This window comes from Diaporthe batatas, assembly GCF_019321695.1.
Source record: "Diaporthe batatas strain CRI 302-4 chromosome Unknown Contig00016, whole genome shotgun sequence".
Classification (NCBI taxonomy): domain Eukaryota; kingdom Fungi; phylum Ascomycota; class Sordariomycetes; order Diaporthales; family Diaporthaceae; genus Diaporthe; species Diaporthe batatas.
In genome coordinates this window covers 517,429-542,062 of record NW_025408563.1, presented here as the reverse complement: position 1 = coordinate 542,062, position 24,634 = coordinate 517,429, and the positions used below count along the sequence as shown (strand labels likewise).

The 24,634-nt window shown below is 52.6% G+C and overlaps 9 protein-coding genes across 9 annotated transcripts; 6 read left to right on the top strand and 3 right to left on the bottom strand.

The window, feature by feature from the left end:
- Positions 1-712: 712 nt before the first annotated feature.
- KVR01_011557 (uncharacterized protein) lies at positions 713-2,661 on the bottom strand (the record flags this gene model as incomplete). Its single annotated transcript, XM_044792176.1, has 2 exons — positions 713-1,515; positions 1,665-2,661. 2 exons carry the CDS (start codon positions 2,659-2,661, stop codon positions 713-715), a joined length of 1,800 nt encoding a protein of 599 aa, XP_044639266.1.
- Positions 2,662-3,378: 717 nt separating this feature from the next.
- Positions 3,379-4,890, top strand: KVR01_011710 (uncharacterized protein). Its single transcript, XM_044790145.1, has one exon. It carries the CDS (start codon positions 3,518-3,520, stop codon positions 4,418-4,420), a length of 903 nt encoding a protein of 300 aa, XP_044639419.1. The 5' UTR covers positions 3,379-3,517; the 3' UTR covers positions 4,421-4,890.
- A 426-nt stretch (positions 4,891-5,316) lies between these two features.
- KVR01_011671 (uncharacterized protein) lies at positions 5,317-6,795 on the bottom strand (the record flags this gene model as incomplete). The annotated part of the gene is made up of 5 exons (XM_044782314.1): positions 5,317-5,645; positions 5,714-6,174; positions 6,242-6,365; positions 6,448-6,574; positions 6,634-6,795. 5 exons carry the CDS (start codon positions 6,793-6,795, stop codon positions 5,317-5,319), a joined length of 1,203 nt encoding a protein of 400 aa, XP_044639380.1.
- Positions 6,796-7,623: 828 nt separating this feature from the next.
- KVR01_011546 (uncharacterized protein) lies at positions 7,624-8,370 on the top strand (the record flags this gene model as incomplete). Its single annotated transcript, XM_044782268.1, has 3 exons — positions 7,624-7,746; positions 7,873-8,201; positions 8,256-8,370. 3 exons carry the CDS (start codon positions 7,624-7,626, stop codon positions 8,368-8,370), a joined length of 567 nt encoding a protein of 188 aa, XP_044639255.1.
- A 2,013-nt stretch (positions 8,371-10,383) lies between these two features.
- Positions 10,384-11,157, top strand: KVR01_011521 (uncharacterized protein; the record flags this gene model as incomplete). The annotated part of the gene is made up of 2 exons (XM_044790901.1): positions 10,384-10,428; positions 10,579-11,157. 2 exons carry the CDS (start codon positions 10,384-10,386, stop codon positions 11,155-11,157), a joined length of 624 nt encoding a protein of 207 aa, XP_044639230.1.
- A 4,040-nt stretch (positions 11,158-15,197) lies between these two features.
- KVR01_011550 (uncharacterized protein) lies at positions 15,198-16,950 on the bottom strand (the record flags this gene model as incomplete). Its single annotated transcript, XM_044793409.1, has 7 exons — positions 15,198-15,362; positions 15,419-15,479; positions 15,586-15,707; positions 15,764-15,975; positions 16,025-16,141; positions 16,197-16,557; positions 16,918-16,950. The coding sequence occupies 7 exons, from the start codon at positions 16,948-16,950 to the stop codon at positions 15,198-15,200; spliced, it is 1,071 nt and encodes a 356-aa protein (XP_044639259.1).
- Positions 16,951-17,008: 58 nt separating this feature from the next.
- On the top strand, positions 17,009-20,085 carry KVR01_011563 (uncharacterized protein; the record flags this gene model as incomplete). Its single annotated transcript, XM_044790705.1, has 4 exons — positions 17,009-17,013; positions 18,509-18,603; positions 18,656-19,013; positions 19,071-20,085. The coding sequence occupies 4 exons, from the start codon at positions 17,009-17,011 to the stop codon at positions 20,083-20,085; spliced, it is 1,473 nt and encodes a 490-aa protein (XP_044639272.1).
- Positions 20,086-20,581: 496 nt separating this feature from the next.
- On the top strand, positions 20,582-21,466 carry KVR01_011503 (uncharacterized protein; the record flags this gene model as incomplete). The annotated part of the gene is made up of 2 exons (XM_044788568.1): positions 20,582-21,046; positions 21,116-21,466. The coding sequence occupies 2 exons, from the start codon at positions 20,582-20,584 to the stop codon at positions 21,464-21,466; spliced, it is 816 nt and encodes a 271-aa protein (XP_044639212.1).
- A 1,274-nt stretch (positions 21,467-22,740) lies between these two features.
- Positions 22,741-23,819, top strand: KVR01_011663 (uncharacterized protein). Its single transcript, XM_044783217.1, has one exon. The coding sequence runs from the start codon at positions 22,828-22,830 to the stop codon at positions 23,686-23,688; it is 861 nt and encodes a 286-aa protein (XP_044639372.1). The 5' UTR covers positions 22,741-22,827; the 3' UTR covers positions 23,689-23,819.
- The last annotated feature ends 815 nt before the right edge of the window (positions 23,820-24,634 follow it).

Genomic DNA, 24,634 nt, shown 5'->3' with positions numbered 1-24,634 from the left:
TGGTGCGTGATGACCTGGGGAATTGTACCTACAGAGGACAGGAGCAGCAGGCTAACAATGCACCAACCAAGACACAGATGCAGACTTGAGTAGAAAACATAGGGTGGCACGAAGGGACGTTCAATAGATAAGGGAACAAACGACCTTGCATGATTAGTTGACCCGGTTGATGGAATGCCCTGCTACATGGTTTTGGAGAAGCCCGCAACGCCACTAGATGCGATCTACACAAAGGGAGGGGAGGATCGTTGAAGGATGCGCCCGGATGATCCGCGGACAGTTCGGGGCCCTATTCATTGGTCGGCATCACCCTAACGAGTGCCCTAGGGTAGGCATCAACGTGGGTGGCCCAGATTTCACCATCTCCCCTTCTCACCACACCACCTTTTGGTGCAAACATACCAAAACATACCCACTTTTTAAACCCCAAGTGTTAAATCCCATAAAAACTTAGAAATCCTAACTAGTTTTGCTTCCATTCCGTGTACGGCCTAAGACATGCATTACAGTGGTAAACGCTTAAGAGCCAGTGACCTGGATACTTAAGCATCTTGCGAATATCCGAGGTTGTCCAATTCTCGTCAAAGTCTACTTTGGGCCAATATAAAGTGAGTTAGTCAAGCAGCTACTAAAATTGCGAAAGGGACAGCGGGTCAGAATTCCAAGTGTACCAAGGCTTATAGTATTTCAACACCGGCATGGTGGAGCTGGCTCATAACTCGGCTTGACCAACCGTCCTAAATGGTCCTTTGCGTGTGTCCAGAGACGCTCGTGGGTCGACCACACTGCCTCCTTCGACCAGCAGCAGCTCATCAACCCTGTCCGGAGTATATTCGACCCTTTTCCAGGTTTTTATGCCCCCTTTCCCCGTTTCCAGCTCCCAGACACGTGCCCGCCGGTAATAACGGTTTTCGCCATATGAGCAGTACCCTCCGAACCCGCTCCCACCCCCGTAGCACAACCAGGGACCGAGCTGAGCAGCCGAGGACTGATCACCATTTGACTCCCCGGGAAGTACACCGCAGAAATCGTTGACATGGTCATGGCCACAGCTTACAGCCAAGACGCCCTCCTCGGACAGAGCGTCATAGAAGTGTGAGTTGAAGCTTGGGCCCTCAGTCGGTTCTCTTCGAAGCCCTCCCGTTGTGACGAGTTTATCGTCCTCATACTCGGGAAGTGGGATATGGATGAAAACAAGAGACAAGTGAGGGGGGCCGTCCCTATTCTCAGATCTACCTCCCATGCGCGCCCTTCGCAGCGACTGCGACGTGTTTGTGAACCAGTCGATCTGACTCTGCTGAATGGCGTCGTAGTCCGGGTTCTTAACGTCGCTTGGTATCTGGCCGTGAGAGTCGACCAAGTACAAAGTCGCCACGCCGGCTTCAGACCCGGACCCCTCATTGCCGGAATGGGGGAGCACCGAGAGGTAGTAGTTGCCTACGCCTTCAACGTCGTCTGGTCCAGGCTGGCAAAGACTGAACGGCAGGTCCTCCAGAATCGACATCTGCGCCTCGCCTGAACATTATGGTTGATCAGCGACGGGTTCCTGACAGATAACTGAAGATATTGTATACGTTCCCCAAGCCGCCACCCCCCCCCCCAACCTCCCAAAAAAGGAAAGAAAATGATACTCCCTAAATAAACAAACAACCTGACCGACTTACGCGATAAGGCATATGCACCCTCTGAATCATGGTTACCGAAGACAGCAGCAAACGGAATTTGGCGAGCAATTAGTGGACTAACCACTTTAAGAAGCGCGGACTGGCTGTCCGGTATGTCGTGATGCAGCTGGTCGCCCGTCAGGATGACCAGGTCAGGCTTCTCGAGATCGAGGATCCCGCCGAGGAAGGCTATGGAGAGCGGGTCGGCCACCTGTCGCGGTAGAGGTTTACCATTGGCGTCGACGGCGTCATCACACACGCCGGGGCCTGTTACCATGTGCGTGTCGGAAATTTGGACAATCTTGAAAGTTCCATCCTCCCTGGCCCGAAGGGGCTCCCATGGGGGCGTCACGGGTTCGCGCGGATCTTTGTTGGACGGGGAGTGTTGTACTGTCAGTCTCGGGACGGGCACGTCTGGCTTGACGTCGGGCAGTTGAAGCGGGTGTTCCAGGAGCGTCCAGTGCGGTCGTGGGTCGACAGCATCTACGCCAAAGAGAACATCGACGCCAGTCACAGGGAGGGCAGCCGGGGACTGAGCCTGGGAATCGCCCTTGCACTGGCCGTGGTGAATAATGTCGCTGTACTTTGTTCTCGCCACTTGGATGCCACCGGGCCGGCTCTCCCACGATTTCCGAGTCGTTGTGGTCTTGAGGGTAGCAGTAGGATATTTTTCTGAAGAACTAGAGCCGTCGTGCTTGTCGCACGGGCAAATTTCTCCAGTCCTGATGTCTGTTACGACCAGGTCGTCACTCTTCAGTTCTCCCTCCTGTGCCTCAGCTACCAGCAGCCAAGCCACGGCGTTCTGCGGGGTCGAGTGTAGGTAAAGATCTTTGTTGATCCGCCGCCATTTTGAAACCGATGAGTCCCGGGCGAATTCAGCTTCTGCCTCAGGCAAAGTGCAGAAGTTGATAGTGAGGTCCGTGACAACGGCACGTGTGGCATTGGTATTGCCCACTGGTCTCCAGTCCGGGCCGCAAAGATGGTGAGACCTCGACATCTTGAGGGAGCAGGCATCGGCCAGGGCCGCGAGGATGATCAGGCCCTTGGCTGTTACGAACGCGAAAAAATTGCACACGGAAGGGCGCATGGACACTAAATCCGTTGTTTGGTTAGAGGATCATCTGTCCGGTATGTATCAGCTTCTCTCCGAATCCAACAACTCACTGTTGGGAGAGTGGAAAGAGAACCGGCAGGCAGACACATTCGCCGAATCTGCCTCAACGATGGGCAAGTGACGTCTGAGCGCACTTGAAAGTCTATATCACCCAACAAAGTATCGAATTCGTGCCAAGTCAGTATCACCAACCCGCATGCTTAATCTGATATAAGTGCTAAAAAATTCAAGTGTTACTAGCTGCGATTCTGCTTGCTGTCTGGATGTTTTATATGATGGCTGCCTTGTGGATCTTCACTCATATGCCAGCTTTTGAGAAACAAATAACTTACCAAACCTATGCAGTCTTCTTCCATCTCTGATAAGTAATTGTGATACGTTCTGCAGTATCTATATAGATATGTTGAATCTTATACAAAAGATAAACCCAGAAATGACGTCGTTAAAAGCACCCGGGCGAAGCTTGTACCACCTTGCCACCTAACCCTGCGGTCAAATAGCGCACGGGCCATTCGCGACGCGTTCGAGTCATTGTGGCCCGTGCTTCGACGTCTACCGATGCTCACTTGGCTTGGTCTGATATTCTTATTTTTCGTTGTGCTTTGGCCATCTTTACCTTCTCCTTCGCTTAGAACCAATACCCGTGCCGCTTTTCCCGAAGATTCTTCGTTCTCCTGTGGGAATTGTGAGGCAATCAGAGAGCCGGATGGAACGACAAACCCCCTGAGCAGTGGGAAGAATGCCGCCAACGCAAGCAGAGATTGCCAGCGCCAAGGCAGACCTGGCCGTGCTGCTCACGAAGCAGTTCCAGGACGACATCAACCAGCTGCGCGACGCCCTGGACAGCGCAAACCAGCTGGTGGCGCTGCTGAAGACCGAGAATGCGACCCTAAAGTACGCGCTCAAGGAGGCCGTGGAGGACTACGACTTCGACGCCAACATCCCGCCCATCACGCGCGCCAGGAACGGCAGCGCGGGCGTCCCCGAGGCGGAGGGCTGGGGCCTGCAGCGGCCGCCGCCCGAGGGCACCATCTTCTGCAACGGCGGCGCGTACGGCGCCAAGAGGGACAACCGGCAGCTCATGCAGGAGGTCAACCGCTGGACCCAGGCCCACGGCTACAAGGTCAACATCTACCGCAGCAAGCTGTCCGGCACCAAGGTCAAGATGATGATCAGCTGCTCCCTGGGCGGGAGGTCCAGGGACCTCGCCCTGCGGCGTGAAGGCGCCGAGGCCGAGGCGGAAAGGGCGAGGGCGATGGGGTTCCATGCGTTCGTCCTCCCGGATGCCAATGCCGCGCAGGCGGGCCAGGTTCAGTTAGGACAGACGCAACAGCCTGATGGTGCTGGTCCTTCGGCGCCGGCGAAGAGGCCGAGGAAGAAGATGGCGCCGCGCCGGAAGGACTGCCCGCTGAGGTTCATATTGCAGGAGCTCGTCGCCGGGAGCGGGGCCTTTGTTGTGAAACATGCCGAGCTGCCCTCACAACAACGGTGCAACCACGAGCCACAGGTCAAGTTCGCAGCCGACCCGAAAGCCTCGGCCTCGGCTTCGGCGGCCGGGCAGGACGAGGGGCAGGACGAGGGGCAGGAGGAGTTGGATACGGACGCGGAGGGTGAAGAGGATGACTCTGAGCTTGAAGAATGATTCATGGCTTGTCTGACAATGGTATTTTCTTGAACTTGTGTATGTGAGACCGGGACTTGTGGCCTGCGCCCGTCAACGGACAGGGTTTCACACCTGATGCGCGTGGTCTTTCGCATGTACGAAGACTGCTGAGGTCGTAATAGGTTTCTGAAACCCGTCAAATTGAGCTTCCGAAATGGTCAAACGGGAAGCCGCACGGTCTGACCTGTTCGCATGGAACTCAAGCAGACACGGAGCGAAGGCATAGCTCAGAATGCATTGCAATGCGAATTCGAACCGCTAGCGGGGTAACGATTCCAACAGCAGGAACCCCGATCTCATGCAAGATAGGTGTGCATCATGCGGAGGCTTTACCCGGGTTCGCCTCGCGCAAGGTTACGTCTGTCAGGGTACATCGTGGTCGTTGAGACATTGCAATTGTGACTCCGCCCTATGACTACGCGCCCTCTTACCCTCAGGTAGCACTAAACTACGCTGAATGCATATTTGTGATCTCGTGACGCATTCACTTGTAGGCCCAGCGTCATCAGTGTGAATCGCGAAAGTCTTTATTTCTCGACTCACGGGTCAAGGTTTTCCTTTCCTCCAATCTCCCAGGGGCTGCCATCGACAGACAACAACTTGGCAATGGAACCGCCGGAAGATCTTTCAATTTGTTCCAGCTGAAACCAGTCACATCTAATGGTATCGCCGCTATGGACGAGGGGCCGCTGTGCCTAAGCCCAGGATAATATTTACCCCCAAAGACATTTTCTCGGAGAACAGAACTCAATGGTAGCTGGCCCGCCCTTTTTATACGATCCACCAGTATGATCCGGCTACGTTTCCATTACCCGTGTGTATCACGGGAAATCTTCAATGTTGAGTTGGAGGGAGGGGGGCGAGCAGGGTCTCGTTCAAGCTTCCTTCCGACCCTTTGGTATGACCACCTGGATGCTCTCGGCTGTGTCATCCAGGTAAGTTAGTCTTTGGACCACCTCCAAGCCAGCAGCAGAGAGCAAGTTATCCCACTGCTTCCGTGTCCGCTCCATAGCGGCCAAGGTTGTCATCATAATGTAGTCCATCTCCGTCGTACGCGCGTGCGCTCCTTTGTCTGGAATGATGATATCGTCGATCAGGATGAAAGAGTCTGGCCCCATAGCAGCGACGGTGTTTTCCAGGATGGCCAGACACTTCTCATCGGGATAGTCATGGAGAATGGTCCGGAAGTAATAAGCCCTTGCTCCTATTTATTTTCGAGACTGGTCAGTGACGTGGCTCAAAATCGAATTGCTGTTTTCGGGTGGTTCAAACCTTTGACTGGCTGCTCGGTCCAGAAGTTATGGGCGGTAACCTCCACGCCCTCTGTGGGAAGCGCATGTTCTATGACGGCGGGAAGGTCCTGCAGGATCACGCGCCCGGGCAGATTCGGTAATTTGGACTTGAGAATGGCACACTGGCTTCCGATCCCCCCGCCAACATCAACGAAAACTGGCGTTTCGGGTGTGATGGCGGCGGCCTCTGCCCCGCTGCCTTTGATGAGAGACTCGAAGTCGAGCACGTCCAACCAAGTCTGCTGTCCACGTAGCGCAGTCATCCACAGGCCGAATTCGGCGATGAGCTCGGGGCGGTGCTCGTGTGCCCACTCGAATGCCGGCCGGTCTGTGTTATTAACGATCTGGAAGGGGGTCTTGACGTTATTGTCCGGGTTTCGGAATTCGGTGTCCCTGAAAAAGTCGGGGGCTTTGATGACGGCCGGGGCGATGGTTTGAAAGCTTGGGCGGGAATTTGTGAGTCGGCTAGGAACACCCAAACATTGTTCTTGAGGCTTTGTTGACTTACGTTTGATTCATCCCTGCGCGATGAGCATTTACGCTTAAGGTCCTTGTGAGCCTGTTGGCCTCAAAGGTGTCTTCCGCAACTTCCGATATCAAGCTATGGGATGCAAGAAATCTGAGAATACGAGCTGTCGAGAAAGTAATGTGAGCGTGGGACGTCGACTAATGAGCTGGCTGCGGCTTGGATCAATATTGTTGATGGCTACGCACCGGTGAAGACTACGTCCGCCCCTGTGGGCTCGGCTAGCTCTTCCACTGTACATGGTGTCCCTTTCTCTGTAAGCGTGCTGAAAATCTTCATATACGTTGCGGTCTGAGCACTGCTTAGAAGCATGGGCTGGAAAGATTCTCCATGTCAATTATAACTCAACGATGCCATTAGAATCTGCCTCTTACAGAGTAGATCACCCTATAGACCGTGTCCAGTGGAGCTTCCACAGCCAGGCTAAGTTTCTGAGCGGCACTGTAGAGGCGTAGCTGCAGTTCCGGATCTTGTGGAGGTGAAGCTGCAACTGACTCGAGCTGCTCGAGCAGTCCGTTAATGTCTTGGGACGCCATGTTTATAATTGGTACTCAGATCGTTGTTGCTGAAGGGGAAAGGGAGAGTTCAGTGGCAAGATGGGACACGCATCGCCTGTGGCCCGGAATAAGTATGCCAATCTTCGGGGAGAAAAAACGACCGAAAGAGTTATGGTTCCCACTCTCGGTATCATCCTGGGAATACCAACAGGACCGGTGCCCCGATATCTCTGTCTGCCTCGGCAGGGACGGGCCCACTGTCAAAGCCAGGCCACAGGCGTCACGGCAACCAAAGTTCAGCAGCAAGATCCACATCAATAGAAAAAAATGCACCAACAGTCATTCCACCGGGTTGGGAGAATCCACAATCTCCAGATTGCATACTACACATCGGATCCTTTGTTCATCGACCACAAGGATGACTCGTGGACCCCTGCCTCGAATGCTGGCTTGGTCTAATTAAAGCTCGCTTAGGCGACTGTCTTCCCAGGTGGGCACAGACTTGCTGCCTGTTCTCGATGAACGTAACAACCAACCACACCATGATGACACTGTCAGACCCACATTTGTCTGCATCTGTTGGTTTATGGTGATCCTGAGGCACCAGTAGGATTTCAGAGCATGAAATGACAGCTCTGTGGTGAGATTCGGGTTGTGCTGGGAAATTTGGCCAGGATGGAAGTGTGTAATAAGTTGCACCGATGTCCTTCATCTATGATTGAAGAACCTCGAACCACAGGGCCGTCTTGATTTCATCTTTGTCCCGTTGCTAGTCTGTACTTTGTGTTGTGATCGCCTGTGGCTTCACGGCCAATTCTCGTTACGATGGCATCACCCGGCAATATAAGCGGCCAGGACAAAGGGCCGATGCTTCTGGCTCTTTGGTGGACAGAGGCCGGAATCGCGACAGTTATTGTCGGTCTCCGAATGTATACGCGATACTCAATGAGAGCCGTACTCATTGAAGATTGGCTGATGCTCTTGGCGCTGGTGAGCTGCCCCCACAACTTGAACGTCTAATATGTTGGACACAGGCTCCCAATTCGGGCAGCCAAGTTCTGGCATCAATGATCCTCTCCACTAACCCCAAATATCTTGCTGATTTTGTAACCCTAGTTCCTATTTTATGCTGCATTAGCTTGCTCTTCTGTGCTGGTCCACTACGGCTTGGGCCGACACGCAGATGCATTGACACCGGACGACATACTCCAAGTCGCGAAATGGAACTGGATTCCCCAGCCGTTCAGTATCATGAATCTCGCTGCTGTCAAACTTTCCATCTCATTTCTTCTTTTGAGGATATTGGGACCATACGCGAAGTGGTCCAAGTTGTTTCTGCACGTGAACATGGTCTTGTTCACGGCCAGCATGGCCGTCGCTAGCATTCTCACATTTGTTCAGTGTGATCCCCCTCGGGCTCTGTGGGAGCCAGTCCCTGGCGCGAAGTGCTGGGACCCCTCCATCCAGGCCGGTTATGCGACGTTCGGTGGCGCATACAGTGCATTCTTGGATTTCGCCTTGGCCTTGCTACCCCTTACTATCCTTCGTGGACTAAGTATGTCTTTGAGAAAGAAAACGGCTCTGGCTGGGCTATTGGGGGCGGGTGTCCTGTAAGTCAAGCAACTATGTCCACCTGCATCCGGCTGCTACCTCAGCCAGTACCGTCGCTAGATTGACTGGTGAACTGACGACTTCTCGATGCAACAGTTCTGGAGTATTTGGCATCGTGAAAACAACTTTGTCCAACACTCTTGCCCTTCGAACCGACATCAGTTGGCAGATAGTACCGCTTTATGGTTGGGCGGGTGCAGAGGTTTTCATTAACATAGTGTGTGGAAGCCTGCCCGCTCTAAAGCCCCTCTACGACCAAGTCATGTATAAGAAACCCCTTCGCAGTGGAAGCGGGCAGTATGAGGACTACAACACTGAGCGGTCGACGGAGAAGTCCAATATGGCAATCAAGAAGACTACAGTTGTCGAGCAATACAACGACGCCTGTGCCAGTGGTGTTTGTCCGCCTGGGATTGAACATGTCGGAATACGTACGGATTTAGAGCTGCAAAATTTTGTTTACCAACCAATGCCGACACAAACTCGCGGGTATACTGGTGATGCGGTCAGAGGAGACGTCAGTTGGGTATGATTGGAGAAGACAGCAGTGCCCAATTAAATCATCAACATCATTATCACGATGCAGTGTGGTTGAAGAATAGCATAGGTGACTAAATGCAAAGGTTACTGATTTCAAAACGATCTACTTGAAGCGGGCTTGGGCACATATTCATGCTTATTGGCTTTTGACATTTCGTTGACGACGGCCCAGGCAATACCTACCTCTCCCGCAATCGGGCCTGGGGCATACGACAGCATCATGGGGGATGTCCGCCCTCGTGAGCGATTCTAGGAGAGCACACGAGAGCTTCAAGCCTTGCCTGTCACCCACACATTCGTGGTTTCGAACAGGTTCTAAGACTCGATTTTGAACAGTGCTGGCATCGATGAGCAGTGGGCCAAATTCGGCGATGACACAGATGACGCTAACTCACTCCCTGAACCTGGCTGTAGCGTGCAATGCATGGAACCAACGGCCGCCAGCTAAGTTAATCTTACCTTGGTTTTTTTTTCATTAGAGTCACGTTTGCAACCGATGGATTCGGGGCTAAACAGAAAAAGGGCATTGGGCCGTCCGCGTAACCGATGACTCTTCTCATTCCCCGGCACCAAAAATGAAAGGTTATTCTGCTCGGCGTGCATAGGAATCTAAATATTTCCACCCGTGTCCTAATTTCTTTTATTTTATTTTTTTGGGAAATATATACTCTGTTGTTCAATTTCTGATTAGGAACAATGTCTTCCTTCACATCCTCGGACTCTGGTGATAGCGAGGACGACTTGCCCGAACCCACCGTCGACGACCTTCTGGAGGCCATCCATGGACTCAAAATTCCGAAGGCTTCCTTCTGGAAGTGTAAGGTCATGGAATGCACGGTGAGAGGAATACGATATCACATTGGCTTCGCCAGGTCTGCCGAGGTAGCTGCTGCTGCCAATCAACACGACACAATAGCGCGTGCAAGAAATGCACGTCTTATCATGAGTAACGAGGTACCCAACCAGATGCGGGCGAAGCATATCCCTTACTGCATATGGCATCCAGACGTTCCTTCCGAAGACACCTGCAGGCGACTTGTTCAACAATACCCAAACATGAAATACCACGTTGGGCGAACATGTGCTGTTGCTGGGTACGTCGAGTTGTACCGGGAACTGGATCTGCTGCCAGACGTTTCCATCGCAGAGGAGGCACGTGAGGCTGGTCCCGCAAGCTTGGAGATCTTCGAGGACATAACCCAACGATTCGTTCGTTACAGCGTCATGGACGATTATTCACTGAAGGTCAACTTGGACAATCCTCGCAAGGGCGCCTTTATAAACTGTGACGCTGCGGTGAAATCAGCGCTCGAAGTCCGGCAGGATGTGAGGGGCCAATACTTGAAGCGCTCTGTATTTGACATCACTGAGGACCGTGGTGTCGACGACCATGATACTGCTGCTCAGCATGATCCACCACTTGCCGAGCACGAGGTCCCGCTGCTTTACTCGCCTCTCCCGCTCGATCTACCCACAATGAACAAGGACGTCCTCATATTGATGGCTGCCTACGAGGGCAACGTGGATCGATATGTGCGGCTCCGGCGCCCTGAAATGATCCCAGACGAAGCCCAATGTGTAATCAGGGGCATCTATCACAACACGACCTTCGCCAAGTGGTGGTCCCTCGAGTTCAAGTCCATCACGAGCGCGGCGTCCATATGGCCCGAGATCGGCGCCGCCATCAGCGCAAGGTTCATCATGAACAACGACCTCTCCTCCGTCTTCGACCTGGCGCGGCCATACCTGATCTGGTACCCGCTCTGGCCCCAGCGCGAGACCCTTGAGGAGCTCGCGGAAATGTGCCCCTCGATGCGCCTGCAGGTGGCGCACGCCTGCATCGTCGCCGACTACCGCATGCAGTATGACAAGCTGCAGATACGGCCCAGCTGGATCCTGTGGCAGGAGGCGAAGAACAGCCACAACCCCTACTACAAGGAGGACCTGGAGCGCCGGTCTGCAGAGCTTGGATTCGACGTGAGCAGCACCTCAGAGGAGAACAAAGTTCTCGGTGCCTATATCAACCCCTGGTGCACCAACCGCGATAAGGAGCCCACCGACCGTTTCCTGTGGCATGAGCTGTCCGCCGTCGATGTGCCAGTGGTGAACTGGCAGGGGGGAGGCATATACGGTGACGGATATCAGGCTAATGCGAAGGACTACAATCTGTTTATATGCACATCAGCAGCGTTGAGGGCCCAGCTACCCAAGCACGGAGATGGCTGGACACTGTATGAGGGGTATGAGTGATTGGTTTACCAGCAAAGGCACTTGTTTCCATTATTTGCATTGATATACGGTGAGAGAAAAATGAATCAGATATGGGGCCGGACATGTTCACCAAGTGTGTGTATTATTGAGTACCTAGGGTAGACACCGATGAGAATGACTTACGCATCACTCCAGCCCCAGTGGCTGAATTCTTGGCGCCGGGAGCTGTATTTCCGCGTGTAAAATGACCAAAAACGCCACAGCAATGACCTAGCACTGTATCACTATCTAGAACATAGCGGTGCTTCAGTTAGAGCCGACTGATCTTATGGGATGCTCCAGGTTCCAAGCAGGGCGCCCCTGGATTCTGTATACCTAGCTAACCATGTTCAGGGAAGTGTGAACCCGCCAGCCTCCTCTCCATCCAGAATGCTAGAAACGCCACCTTCCATCGCTTGTGAAGTCGAATCTACCCCAGCCAGTAGGTCTGAGTCTATCTCCGCCCAGTTCAGAAAATGCCAAGCATCATACATGTCCCCACCTTCTCTCGGAAATTGGCCCAACGATGCATTCAAGTTGCTATCCGCTGTCGTGCGGAAAGTCTCAAAGTTGGTAGGGGTGGTGAAGCGAGGCGGATTGGAAGCGTCAAAGACGGACAACGAGCCCCGTTTCTTGGCCAGTCTCGAGCTGCCTCCATCGTCCTGGCCGTCCAACCCTTGGCCCGCCAGACGCACCCTTTTCTGACCGTTGGTCGCGGTTCGAACGGCTGCGAGCTTCTGCCACTCCCTCTTCACGAGGATGACGACGTCGAGAGCTCTCGTGGCGTTTCCGTAATATTCGCCTATCTCGCCCAGCGCTTCGGAACAGAACTGTAGGTCGTCGAGAGCTTCTTGTGACTCGTTTGGACTGCATGTGCATGCATTGTAGACGTGGACCAGGGAAGCTGTGAATATCAGGTGCACGATCTGGACGTTTGTGTACTTGAGTGTGTACTGTTTTTTGTAGCATCGCAATACATCCGCCATGTTGTGCGCGGCCGAAATACATTCCGTGCGGACTGATGCAACGGCAATGCGGTCGTCTTGAGATGGCATAGCCTGAGTTAGACGTAAAAGGTCGCGAGAGAAGTACGGTCGCAGGAGAAATATGAGTACCGCATAGAATTGCATGCTATTAGAAGCCGTTAGTGGGTATGTCTGCGGAGGGCGAGGTCAAAATCAATAGGTAGAATAGGTAGGACAAACTGCAGTTGCATCACGTGTGGGAGATATGGCGAGTCGGTCTTCAGTGGGTCAATGTGTAGACCTGGATGTAAGCCGATTTTCCAGGTGGCAAATTCTTGTCGCATCTCTCTCAAGAAGCGGACTAAATAGTCCACTCCTGCCTTCCGCCCGGCGTACCTATTCACAGGTTAATGTCAAGTGGCTGAAGCTCGCAGCGACATGGTGAGCTCACAATGTCCTATTGATACGTCTCATAAATTCACACAAGGTGATATTAGCGTCTGTACACGACTCAAGCGGATCCAAGAAGCCGGTGCTAGGAAGCTGGATGTTGGAATCGGTGGAGGGATATGGCTTCCACATTTTGCGTCTGATATCGTCCAGCTCTCTCACGGGCCGTGAAACGGAAATGTCGCGTATGCTGATGCCCCACGGCCTTCCCACGTACATGCTCCACATACTAGCACCCAGTTAGTCACGTTCTGAATCATGGGCAGAGTACCGTACTTGTCGTGTATAAAGACGCCCCAGAAAGTAGTCCTTCGCACATCGAAATCCCTCTGACTCAGCATCCCATTGCGGTACTCCTCGATCACGTCAAGGTGGAGTCCTAGATCAGCACTGAGTCGCACAGCCATACCTAGGCATACCATTAGCGCCGTGACCTCTCTCTGGCTGCGAGCGAACCTACCACTGTATAGCCATCCTCGAGCATCCCGGGTGAAAGCCGCCTCCGTAGCACTCATGATGACCAGTGCCTGAACGGTGGCAACACTAGGGCTGTCCATCTCAACATCGAGCAGCGCTTTGGCTCTTGCAGAAAAGAACTCGGGACTTGGTATCTGCCCTGTTTCTCGCTCTCTGGTGGCAAGACTTGCTCCAATTGCACAGCTGCCCGTGATAATTAGTACATCATCTGGGGTCTTCAAGGCTGTCCGGGATAATGATACTTGCATGGCACTATTCAGGGTCTCAGAATAATATGGCGTGTTGGTATGTCCAGACCTCCATTTCTGTCTCTCTAAGAAAAAGATCTCTTCGTCCACAACATGTATCGACGGATCCTCCCAGGCGAAATACAGATCTGCTAGGTGGCGTTCGACATCGGGGGCAACTGGGTGGTCCAACCCAGCTCGGGCGAGGACTTGTGTACCTTCTGTCGCGACGTGACGGATGGTAGACCGTGATGAAGAGTGGAGGCCAGCGTGGTAGAGGTGCAAATTTGAGGTGGGGCCATAATACCGCAGCTGGCCGTCTTCGGCAATCTGGAGTGAGCCCATCCGTGCTGACAGCGAGTTGGTTATGTTGTCTTGTTCTGCTGGCTCGGGCTGACTGATTACACCATAATTCGTTAGCCTGGGACTTGGTGAGGAATCTACATGTAGTGACACGGCCTCGTTGAAGTTTCTGTACGTTCCGAAATTCTCTGCGTTGATTTGACTGTCGGCAGGGGGTTCGAGCTCCTGGTTTGGCTGCGCTGACATGTGCTCATTTGTTGAGCACGGATTCGAGACGGTTGATAGGGAAGCCTTGTTGTTGGGTTGAATTGGTGAGATTGCCTTTGGCTGTTCGGGTTCGCGGAGGCAACTTAAAGGGGCTGTAGGGCCATCCGTCGTCTGTGGAGAAGTGCCACTGCTATGGCTCGACGACACGCTCCTGGCAGAATCTCTTCGCGTTCGCTTTTGGTCATGATTGGCATGGTCCTCGGGTGTCGGCGGAGGAAGCTCGATATTGTTTGCTTGTAAGGTCTTCTCCAGTTGTGAGAGCCGGGCACGTAAGGCATGTGTTGCCCGTCCTGGTGTTCTTTGACGTGGCATCAGCACACCTGTCCTGGGTCATTTCTTGGCGATCCATACCTCCGCTTGTCATCGGCAGCATTATAGATGCAAGGCTGGTTGCTCAATTGACAATGGGAGCAAGGTGTCTCGCCGTTACACTGAGAGATCCTGGATCAGCGCTCAAGTGGAAAGCATAAACAAGCGGGCACGTCTGGTATGACGTCTCTTAACCTACCTTGATTTTCCTACAGCACACGCACAGGTTCTTGTCAGTATGAAGTGATACCCAAGACCAGACCCGGGCTGGACTGACCTCCGGCGGCAGTGTGTGCAAGCACTCGTTACATGCTTCTTTCCGCCTTTCCCGTCCATGGCTGCAGGTGTGTTATGTGCGCTCAAATCAGTTCCGAACTCAAAAGCTGTACTCAGGGTGCGTACTCAGGGTGCGGATGGTGCCGGGATCCACATCAGCAACCGGGGGGACAGAGATCCCTCCAGCGGAAATACAGAACGCAGGATAAGGACACTTCCGCTCCTCTGCGGGGAAGGCTACTTTAGCGTAATACATGGAGACTGGGGGATCTGCATGTGCAGTGGTGTGGGCCCGGGAATCTGGGGTACATGCTCATTGATGGGTTCTTCCGTGCATCTGACACATCGACCTATCACAATCGATGACGACACCCAGGTTAGCAGGGCGGTCGATGTGCTTGATCAACTTGTGGGCCAGATATCGGGCGCGCTTGATCCATGCCGAATCTGAGCATCCCTGCCATCTGGAGATTGCTTACATTTTTACCGGAAGCAGTCTGTATACGAAGAGGCACCGGCCCACACGTACAAGCAAGCCTTGACTGCGCAATGGTCTTCGGTGTTACTGAGAGAGGCTTGAGCCAGTCATCAAGGATTCCACAATAATCCCAAAAACAATTCTGTTCGATATTTATACGATTCTCAGATGCGAGACAAGAACGAAGAAGCAACATTGAAACCAGGCCGACCTGTAACTAGACTACATTCTACTAGTCCCTCATTTCCCGTAACCAGATTTGAACTCCGAGTCATACCAACTAACCCCTCAGCCCTTTTGCATCTTGAGTTCGCGTTCAATCGAGTTCTCCATATGCGAAACGTCGCTTGTATGATTGCTGCTCTCTAGTACCTTTTCATCGACTCCTGCGTCATGGTAAGCGCCACGCTTGGCAAATAATTCGTCAATCTCTTCCAGGGTTTTTCCTTTGGTCTATTTCATTGTCAGTGTGTGAAAGTCGAGTTCGCAATAGATACTGGACAACATACCTCAGGGCAGCAGAAGTATACGAAGAGCACAGCCACGACGCAAAATATTATCTGCCAGATCCTTTGGTGGTGATGTTAGCTAATATGGATTCGAAAGCATTGCATCCAAGAACATCCCGAAATACCAAAGATAGGGGGGCCCGTAACAGGCCAACAGTGATGCTTACCAGATTCGCCAACCAGCTACTTCGGCTCCAATTCCGCCAGCAAATACGGTGACGAAGGAGAAAAGCCACTCTCCCAGGGACGCAGCAGCCCCAGCCATGTGGCGATATCGGAGCGGTGCAATCTGATATACATGTCAGTCGAATATCACATGTGGGATTTGAGAAATTGTGTTTGTACCTCTGGACCATATAACCATGGGATGCCAACCCATCCATAGCCTAATGCAAGGTTATAGATGATGATGAACACAATCGCCGTCCACTGTGTTGCAAGTGTGGGGTTTGGCAGGGCAATCATAATGGTGAAGATTAACATGCAGATGAAAATCACCACAGCGGACCAAAGCATGATCCTACGTCTGCCAAATGTCTCGATTGTTCCGGGCGTAACTGGCGACCATGTTAATAGCTGGGGACGACACTGGCTCTTGTGACTTACAGTATGTGCCGAGGGCAAAGCATGTGTTCATGACAGCAGCAAGTAGCTGCGACATGAATGAAGTCAGCCCGATATTGGCAAATATGCGAGTGCTGAAGTAGACGAGCATATTGATGCCTTCTTCCGTGTCAGTATTCAGGCTCTGCCCGAGGGAGAAGTGTGTCAAGCATACCCATCATCTGCTGAATCGACAGAAGTAAGAATCCTGTGCGAATTCGTCGCCCGACCCGCAGCTCCGTGTTATCCCACACTAAGCAGATGAGACTAAACTTGTTCTCGTCCTCCGCTTCCATTTGAATGCTTCGCAGGATATCTTTTTTCTGCTCTTGCACGTTCGGGTGATCGACTGGTTGGTCGTTAAGAAGTGCCAGAACAATATCACCTTCTTCGATCCTCTCTCGAGCGTAGTACCATCGTGGAGTGTCCGGGAGGAAAAGGAGGAACAGGCCCGAGATGATGGCGAAGACTGATTGGAATGCGATCGGGAATCTCCAAGACGCCTGGCTGTCTGATCTAGTCGTGCCAAAGTCAATCTGAAAACCGATCAGTATGCTGCAGTTTGTTCCAGCCGCGTTTTGCGTATTCAAACGTACCCAGTAAGCGACAGCGATACCTGATATCAACCATGCACATTGTTTCGCCACCTCTGGTCCACGTTGGGCTGCGTCGGTCCCCATCTCAGCCTGAATTTGGTCAGCGATGATACATAAGGAAACCTCGAGTAGCCGAAGCACTGACCATGTATGTTGGTACTGTACTTGATATGAACTAGAGTCTGTCAGTGAAAGCCATGACACCATGGGGGTTAGTTGTGCTCACGCCGATTCCGAAGCCCTGGGAAAGTTAGCAGGTGAGGTGACTCTGCGGGAGCAAACGACATGTAGACAGCTTACGCAGATGACTCTGCCAACAATGATATGGGGCATGGAGAAGGCAGTGGCCTGAATAGCAGACCCAATTACGACAAGGCCATCACCCATCAATATGCAGCCGCGCCGACCGAGTGGCATGCCGATGAAAAACACCAATACGGATACGACCGTAGCTGCCAGCACATAGGAGGAAGCGACCATAGGTATATCGAATGGCCGCTGGGGATTCTGTTGTGATGTCAGCTACCTCCTCTGGCTGTTCGCTTGGGTGGATTATCGTACACCAATTGCGTCTAGGAAAGGCTTCGTGTTCTGTACTCCGCCCAACACTCCAGCATCATACCCATAAAGAGTAAAAGCCTGCAGACGTCAGCTTGCGTTTTCTGCTATTCGTAGCTGAGCTTACCAAAGCACAACTCATTGACATCAGCCGGTAGGTAAGCCGGCTGCTTAAACGCCCTTGGGCATACTTGAAATACATCGTATAAGGGATACCGCAGAAGTTTTGGGACAGTGAGGTTCAGATGGGATGCCCAAAATGCAACGTGGAAGGTCGTAGGAGAACGAGTTCTAAATGTATCAGAACTGGCGAGTAATACGTTTTCATTAAAATTCGACCTAGAGTCTTGCGTCCTGATGGAACCCGACCAGCGAGAATCCGGGGTAGATCCGGGGGTGGGCCTGGGGGACGTTGAACTGGTGTCGCACACGATTTTGCCCGCGTGGCAGACACCCCCGATCCTGGGAAAGCCATGGCGGATCTGGGGTCGTGGGACTCAATTGGTGAACTTGATCAAGTCAAACAGTCCATCGAGCGGGAAAGGTGATTCCACGGCCATGGGACGTCATCGTGCTCCGCGCGTAAACACATTTCCAAAATCATGGCTGCTCTAGTGTGGCGGCGCGCGGGATTCGATTTCCGTCTGCGCCCCGCTGCGACACAACCTCCTCCTCCTCCACAGTTCTTGGCCTAGTGGAAGTCGTTGATGCAAGTGCGAGGTGGCGATCTCCTGTGGTATAACCTCCCATGGAATATAGAACAGCACCTGGTGGGAGATTTGTGGAACAGCTGAACCTGGATAAGACTGCTGTATGTCATTTGCATTTGACGGCCGTTGGTGTTGTGACTTCCTGCCGCAGCGTGCTATGCCACCTTTTACACCCGGCCTGGACAGCCCACATCACCTTGTTGATTTGAGTGAGCTTTGTCAGATCATTGACTACAGTACTTAGACCCCGTCATTTCGGACGCAGATACTTTTAGCGATCTTCCCTCAGCCACGGGCTCACCATATTCTGCACCTATTAGCTGTACCGACGTTGGTGTTTGTTTCGTCCCCGCGATGGCTGCCAAGAACACCATCATCATCGGCGCTGGCGTGTCGGGTATCGCAATGGCCCACACACTAAGATGTAGGCTAGGATACACGGAATTTGAGGTATGTGTGGGCTTTCAAATCATGAGAATTGTGCCTGACAGTGTATCTAGGTCTTCGAAAAACGTGAGTCCATTGGAGGTACATGGAAAGCCAACACGTACCCGGGATGGTAAGCCAAAAGAGAAACAAGAAAAGAACCCCTGATCTTGAGCAGCTAGCTGACCAGGATCAAGTGGGTCTGACGTGCCCATCCACCTCTATTCTTTCTCCTTCAACCTGAATCCGGATTGGAGTGAAGAGCTGTGTGATCAAACGGAAATACTCCAGTGTAGGTCTTGCCATTCCAAGGACGGGTTCAGAGTACCTGACGCATCCCCCAGACATCGAAGACACCGTGGACAAGTTTTCGTTGCGACCACATTTCAGACTCAACTTAGAGTGCACCGGCGCGACGTGGCAGCCAGAACAGTCTCTATGGCAGGTCAGCTTCATGGACACGAGGACCAAAGAAAAGTTCACTAGAACTTGCAAGATACTCCTCACAGCTGTCGGAGGCTTTGCCATTCCTAGGGATGTCAAGTTCCCCGGATTAGAGTCCTTCGGCGGCAAAGTATTCCATACAGCACAATGGGACCACAGTTGCGATTACAGGGGTCAGAGAGTCGCCGTCATTGGCAACGGTTGCAGCGCCGCGCAGGTTGTGCCGTCCATCGCCAAGGAGGTCTCCAAACTCACGCAGTACGTATGGGCGTCCACCCAATTAAAGAACGCCCCAAGACTAACACGCCAATGTAGATTCGCACGAGGCCGACAATGGTACCACCCACGGCCGAATCACCGGTTCAGCCCATTCGAACGCTTCTGCTTTCGTTACATACCTCTTTGGCAGCGGTATTACCGACTCAAGACATTTTTGGACACCGATAGCCTTGCTGCATCTTATGGGTCGACGCCCAAAGAGGTCAGGACTCGCAAGATGATCGAGGAGAATGCCAAAAAGTACATATACTCTCAAGCGCCACAGAAGTATCACGATGTATTGGTGCCCGATTTTGCGCTCGGCTGCAAGAGGCGCATCTTCGACCCGAACTATCTTTCATCGCTCCACCTCGACAATGTGGAATTAATAACGGAGGGGATTCAACAGATCACCAAGACTGGAATTATCAGCGCGAGCGGATACGAGGAAGACTTCGACATCATTATCCTGGCGACCGGTTTCCAGGTAACGAATTTCTTGGCCCCCATGAATATCGTCGGCAAGACCGGAGTCGCGATCAAGGACCAGTGGGAGTCCGACAGAGGGGCGCAGGCCTACATGGGGACCTTCGTGCACAACTTCCCCAACTTCGGCATCCTCTTCGGGCCAAACACCTTCCCGGCATTCAACTCTGTCATCTATGCTGTGGAGGTTCAGGTTGAATACCTGGCAAAGACCCTCTTCAAGACCGTCATCGACGACTACGCAGATGTCATGGAGGTTAAAGAAGAAGCCGAAACGCACTTCGTCACGGAGCTAGACAAGACGCTCGCGAAGACCGTTTTCAATTCCGGCTGTATTAATTGGTACATGAATTCTGCGGGTCGTAATTCTGCCTCCTGGCCCGGAATGGCTTCTTCGTTCTGGCGAGCGACATTCTTTCCCCGCTGGCGGGACTTCGCACTGCAAGGTGGAAGTCCGACTTGGGTCCTGCAGAGGGCTGTCCGAAGCCTGAGAAACACTTCGCTGTGGATGTGGATAGGGTTGTTGTTGATGCTTGTATCCGGGATGAACACGTACTTGGGAGGAAAGGTGCTAGAAGTCCGATAAGCTTGAGCTTAGGAGTATTCGCTGCATTCTTTCGTAACATTGTCCTTGAATTCTACATAAGATTATAGACCATGTTTTGACCAGTGAAACGACCAAAAGAAAACTCTGGAGTCTTCCGTTGCAAGGTTTTTCTGGCACTGGTGCTGCAGCGAGGAGGTCCATGTCTGCATCATGCCGGCTACGTAGGTACCTAGACACCGCAGGCAGTCTCCGCGTTGGCGCGGTCGGGATGGCAGCAGTATGGTCGGTAATTTGTGGGTCGGATGGGCTATGACGGCATTGTATTTCCGGGAGGATTATCAACTGCCCAGGTGGCATGGAGTTCCGACTCCCTTCCTCGGCTACGAGTGGGATAACGTGTGGCGTTTGATAGTTGCTATTATGCAATTAATTCCTATACCCTCATGGGGATTTAAAGGCCGTGAGTTATGCCTATTGCTGTAGGTTTAACGTAGAGTCTGAATGAATAATCCTTCCATCATCTGCCCAGCACACCATGACTTCACCGGAATCTACTCTGCCCGTTTCCTCTCTGGGCGTTCCCGGGTATGCTCTCGTAACAGGAGGCGCCTCCGGTATTGGGCGTGCCATCGTTCGACTCCTGGCTCGCGATGCATGTTCTGGAATTGCAGTTGCAGACATAAATGCAGACGCCCTTGCAGCGGTCCAGAAGGAACTCACCGAAACTGCTACCAATAAGGACTTCAAGTGCATCACGATCAATGTTGATGTCCGAAATGAAGACTCGGTCACGAATATGATCAAGCAGACGACAGAGACCTTTGGAAGGCTCGACTACGCAGTCAACTGCGCTGGAATAGGCCTGAAGAAGCCGCTTGCCGAGACAGATGTGAAGGACTGGGATCGCATGATGGGCATCAACATGACGGGCGTCTTCCTCTGCATGAAGGCGGAGATCAACCACATGATCACGCAGGACCCCCCGGCTTCACCAAAGCGAGTTCCCCCATCAGCCCTGGCTCGATTCCATCTTGCTGACAACAGCCCCAGAACATATGCACCCTTACAGCGCGGGGCGATCGTGAACATCGCCTCGCTATCAGCCATCGCCGGGCTGCGCCACTCAGGCGCCTACACGGCCGCCAAACACGGAGTGGCAGGTCTCACAAGGACGGCGTCTCTCGACTACCCCGAGATCAAGTGCAACGCAATCGCCCCGGGGTATATCAAGACGCCGCTCACGGATGCGCCTGGCGCGATGAGGGACAACGCACTCATCAAGGTCAACGACTGGACGCCAATGAAGCGTTTCGGATTACCGGAAGAAATCGCCGAGGGCGTTGTTTGGCTGTTGGGCTCTCGAAGTAATTTTGTACATGGCTCGTGTCTGGTAATGGACGGTGGTTATTTGACTCAGTAAAATCAGATATATCTTCTCATCACACCTTCTTCTTGGGTTCTTGCGATTTATAAATTCCTTACCCAGGGCCTATCTGCTTAAGTTCCTATGAAGGCAGCTGCGGCAGTGCCAATATCATAGGAGGCCACCACGCAGCATATAATCTTCCTGTGTGAACCAAATGTACAAATTGTGTTGGGGGCGGGGATAGAACAACAAATAAGTTCCCTTAAGACTATGCCAGGGTATCCAATGTGCTGGGAATAGGACGGGCCATTTTGTGAACCTTGTGGTATGACCTGACCGGCCAGCACGATGTTTTACAACTACGGGACATCTGTAGCATAATCAGACGCTAAGTCGCGGTTCAATGTTGCCGCAAAGCGCAATGTTCTTACTCGAACATTTCTGGAATCCCCCCCCCCCCCACCGAGCAAGCGAAGCAACACGATTTCGGCTGGTCACGGGAAGGCTTAGGCACAGTTGTACACACATATGTTGCGCGCCCAGCAGTACTCCGTGGATTCGGCTTGGTTAATGATAGCTCGCAGGCCTCTCATGGTCTCCACTCCATGCGAAAAGTGAAGGGGTTCGGACTCTACCACGTCTAGGGAATATGGGGCCGGATGGGCTGGACCAAGAAAACCTACTGTTAGTCTTCCCATTAGTTCATATGCTCCAAAAAGCCCACATACCAGGACCCTTATCATTCTTGGGTGCTAAGCCATTGTGGCTCTAGCTGTCTGAGAAAAACGAAGTTGCGCCCCCCCCCGGTTAAATAACCCCTGTTCAAAAAGTTAAACCAATCTCTTAACTCCCTTTTAAAATACACTTCTTTTAATAGCTCTCTTTATACTTAATTTAAAAATATATAAAAAATATTTTTATAATCCTTATAAATATCTTTATAAATATAAATTTTTAAAATAATTTTTATTAAAAGTCTTTATATTATTAAAGTTAGAGGTTAATTACTAATAAAACTAACTAATAGGTCTGTGTACTTTCTTATTTTATTAACCTAATAGCCTCTATACCTTTTATAATATAAGCTTATAATAAATATTTTAAAATATATTTATATAGAGATTATAAATATATTTTTTATATATTTTTAAATTAAGTATTAAAAGAGTTATTAAAAGAAAATTACTCTTAAAAGAGAGTTAAGAGATTAGTTTAACTTTTGAACAGGGGTAATTTAGCCGGGGGGGGGGGCGCAACTTCGTTTTTCTCAGACAGAGGCTGAGATCGGCTTGGCATGCCCGCAGGCAGCAGCGGAAATGAAGCAGGAGCTTTTTACGACCGGCGCAAACAGACATCAATGATTGGCACAGCACACAGCACAGCCAGCGACAAGTAAGCCACAAACCTCCACCACCATGAAGTCCACAGCAGAAGAGATCGAGGCCGCGCTGGCCAACTACCGCAGAGTCACAGCCGAGCGGAACAGGCGCGAGCTGCAAGTCTTCGTCGACGCCATCGTGGGCGCCGGGTATGCCGACGAGGAGACGGCAGCCGAGTTCACCGAGGAGGAGATGGACAAGGAACGGATGGGCCAGGTGGCCGACCTCGTGGAGGACGAGCTGGACTTCCTGGCCGGGCCGGCCGAGCTCATGGGCCGCTACGATGAGCTGGCGGCGCGGCTGCGCCTAGATGGTACCGTGGGCGGCGATCTCGACCCGGAGGCGCGCGCCCGCAGTGTCGAGCCCTTCTTTCAGGCACTTGAATCCGCGCTGAAGGAGAAGGCCCCCGCGGACGTCAGGGAGATCATCTCGGCCCCGGAGGAGTTCCGGGTGCTGGGTCGACATGTCACCGGCATCTGCGGCCCGGGGCTGCCCCATGAGCAGACGATGTATCCCAAGAGCTTGTGGACCAGCGAGGGTGGGGTGGATCATGCCACTATTTCCTCTCGTATATTGTCGCCTGAGGACACAAACCTAGAGGGTGATTTTGGCGGAAGGATCGCCCTAGGATGGGAGCCAGGCACGACAATCGAATGCCAATGGATTTGTGTATTTGTACAGGAGGAGGATGGGAGTTGGACTTGGAAGTTTGTCTATTGCGAGGTAGGGCAGACGCAGGTGTTTGATACCATTCCGGACTTGCTGGAATGGTTCCTGCGGTACACCGAGGAGGGCACGCCGCTGCTCGAGGGTGTCACGGCGGAAGTCGTGATAGATCGTGGGGTATGGGATTTGAAAGTTCGACGATCTGTTGATGAAGCCCAGGAAGAAGAGTAACAGAAAGCGATATGTTTACTCCCGGGGGGGGGGGCAGGTTCTGGTCACATGCCCTCAGTGCCGTTCTGTCTGAATTCCAATGTTGGTGGCCAAAGTTTAATGGTAGATGCGCCATGTGCACTTAATCTTTACTTCCAGAAGCACGCAAGTAATATTGCGCATCCCACAGGTGTAGGGCCCTTTTTCTTTCCTTTTCAAACGTTCTGACATGCATGCCTCGACCCCCGAATCCTGAACAGGTCATGTGGCTGGCCGATCCAAGACGAAGCCACCATAAGTGACGGTGACTGGTCATGGCCGGATGGGCGCTCAGTTGTATGGCCTTATCTGTCTGGGAGGCCGGGAGGCCGGATCGGCTGTTTTCGAGGAGAGACCTGGGCTGGGCGGCTTGTTGTGGACGGGCGTCCGGTCCCTGGGGCTGGCGCAGGCGTTAAATGTGGCTGGCGTGTGTGGCTCTCACGGCGTCCTTGCTTGTGGTATTGTGAGGGTCCCCGTTGCTGGGGCCTCTTTTCCAGGTACGAGGGCGTGGCCTGTGACAACTTGGGCACCCGTCTCACAGCGCTTGAGCTGCCTCGAGGCTGACGGCCTCGTCGATAAGGCCTCAACGAAGGTGTCACCCGAGACTCGGAAGAACATGACGGCGGACTACGTCATCCCCAGTCCAGAAAGGCACCAACACCAAGGAGGTGGCAGCAGGCGGGGACTGCCACCCTGAACGTGTTGCTCAGCCCTGCTGGCTGGGTCGGGAGATAGAAGAGTAGAGGGGCCTTGGGCCTTTCGAGGAAGCGGACGCGAGGTTTCGAGGTCAAGGGCTGGCACCGGCCTCCAGGTTCATATTTGTGGATTTTGGAGGCGGAATGGAGATGCCCTTTGTGCGCACCTAGGTAGGGAAGAAATTTGATCCTGTCTCCGAATGCGCGTTTGTGCGTGCACGTCAGTGGGTGAG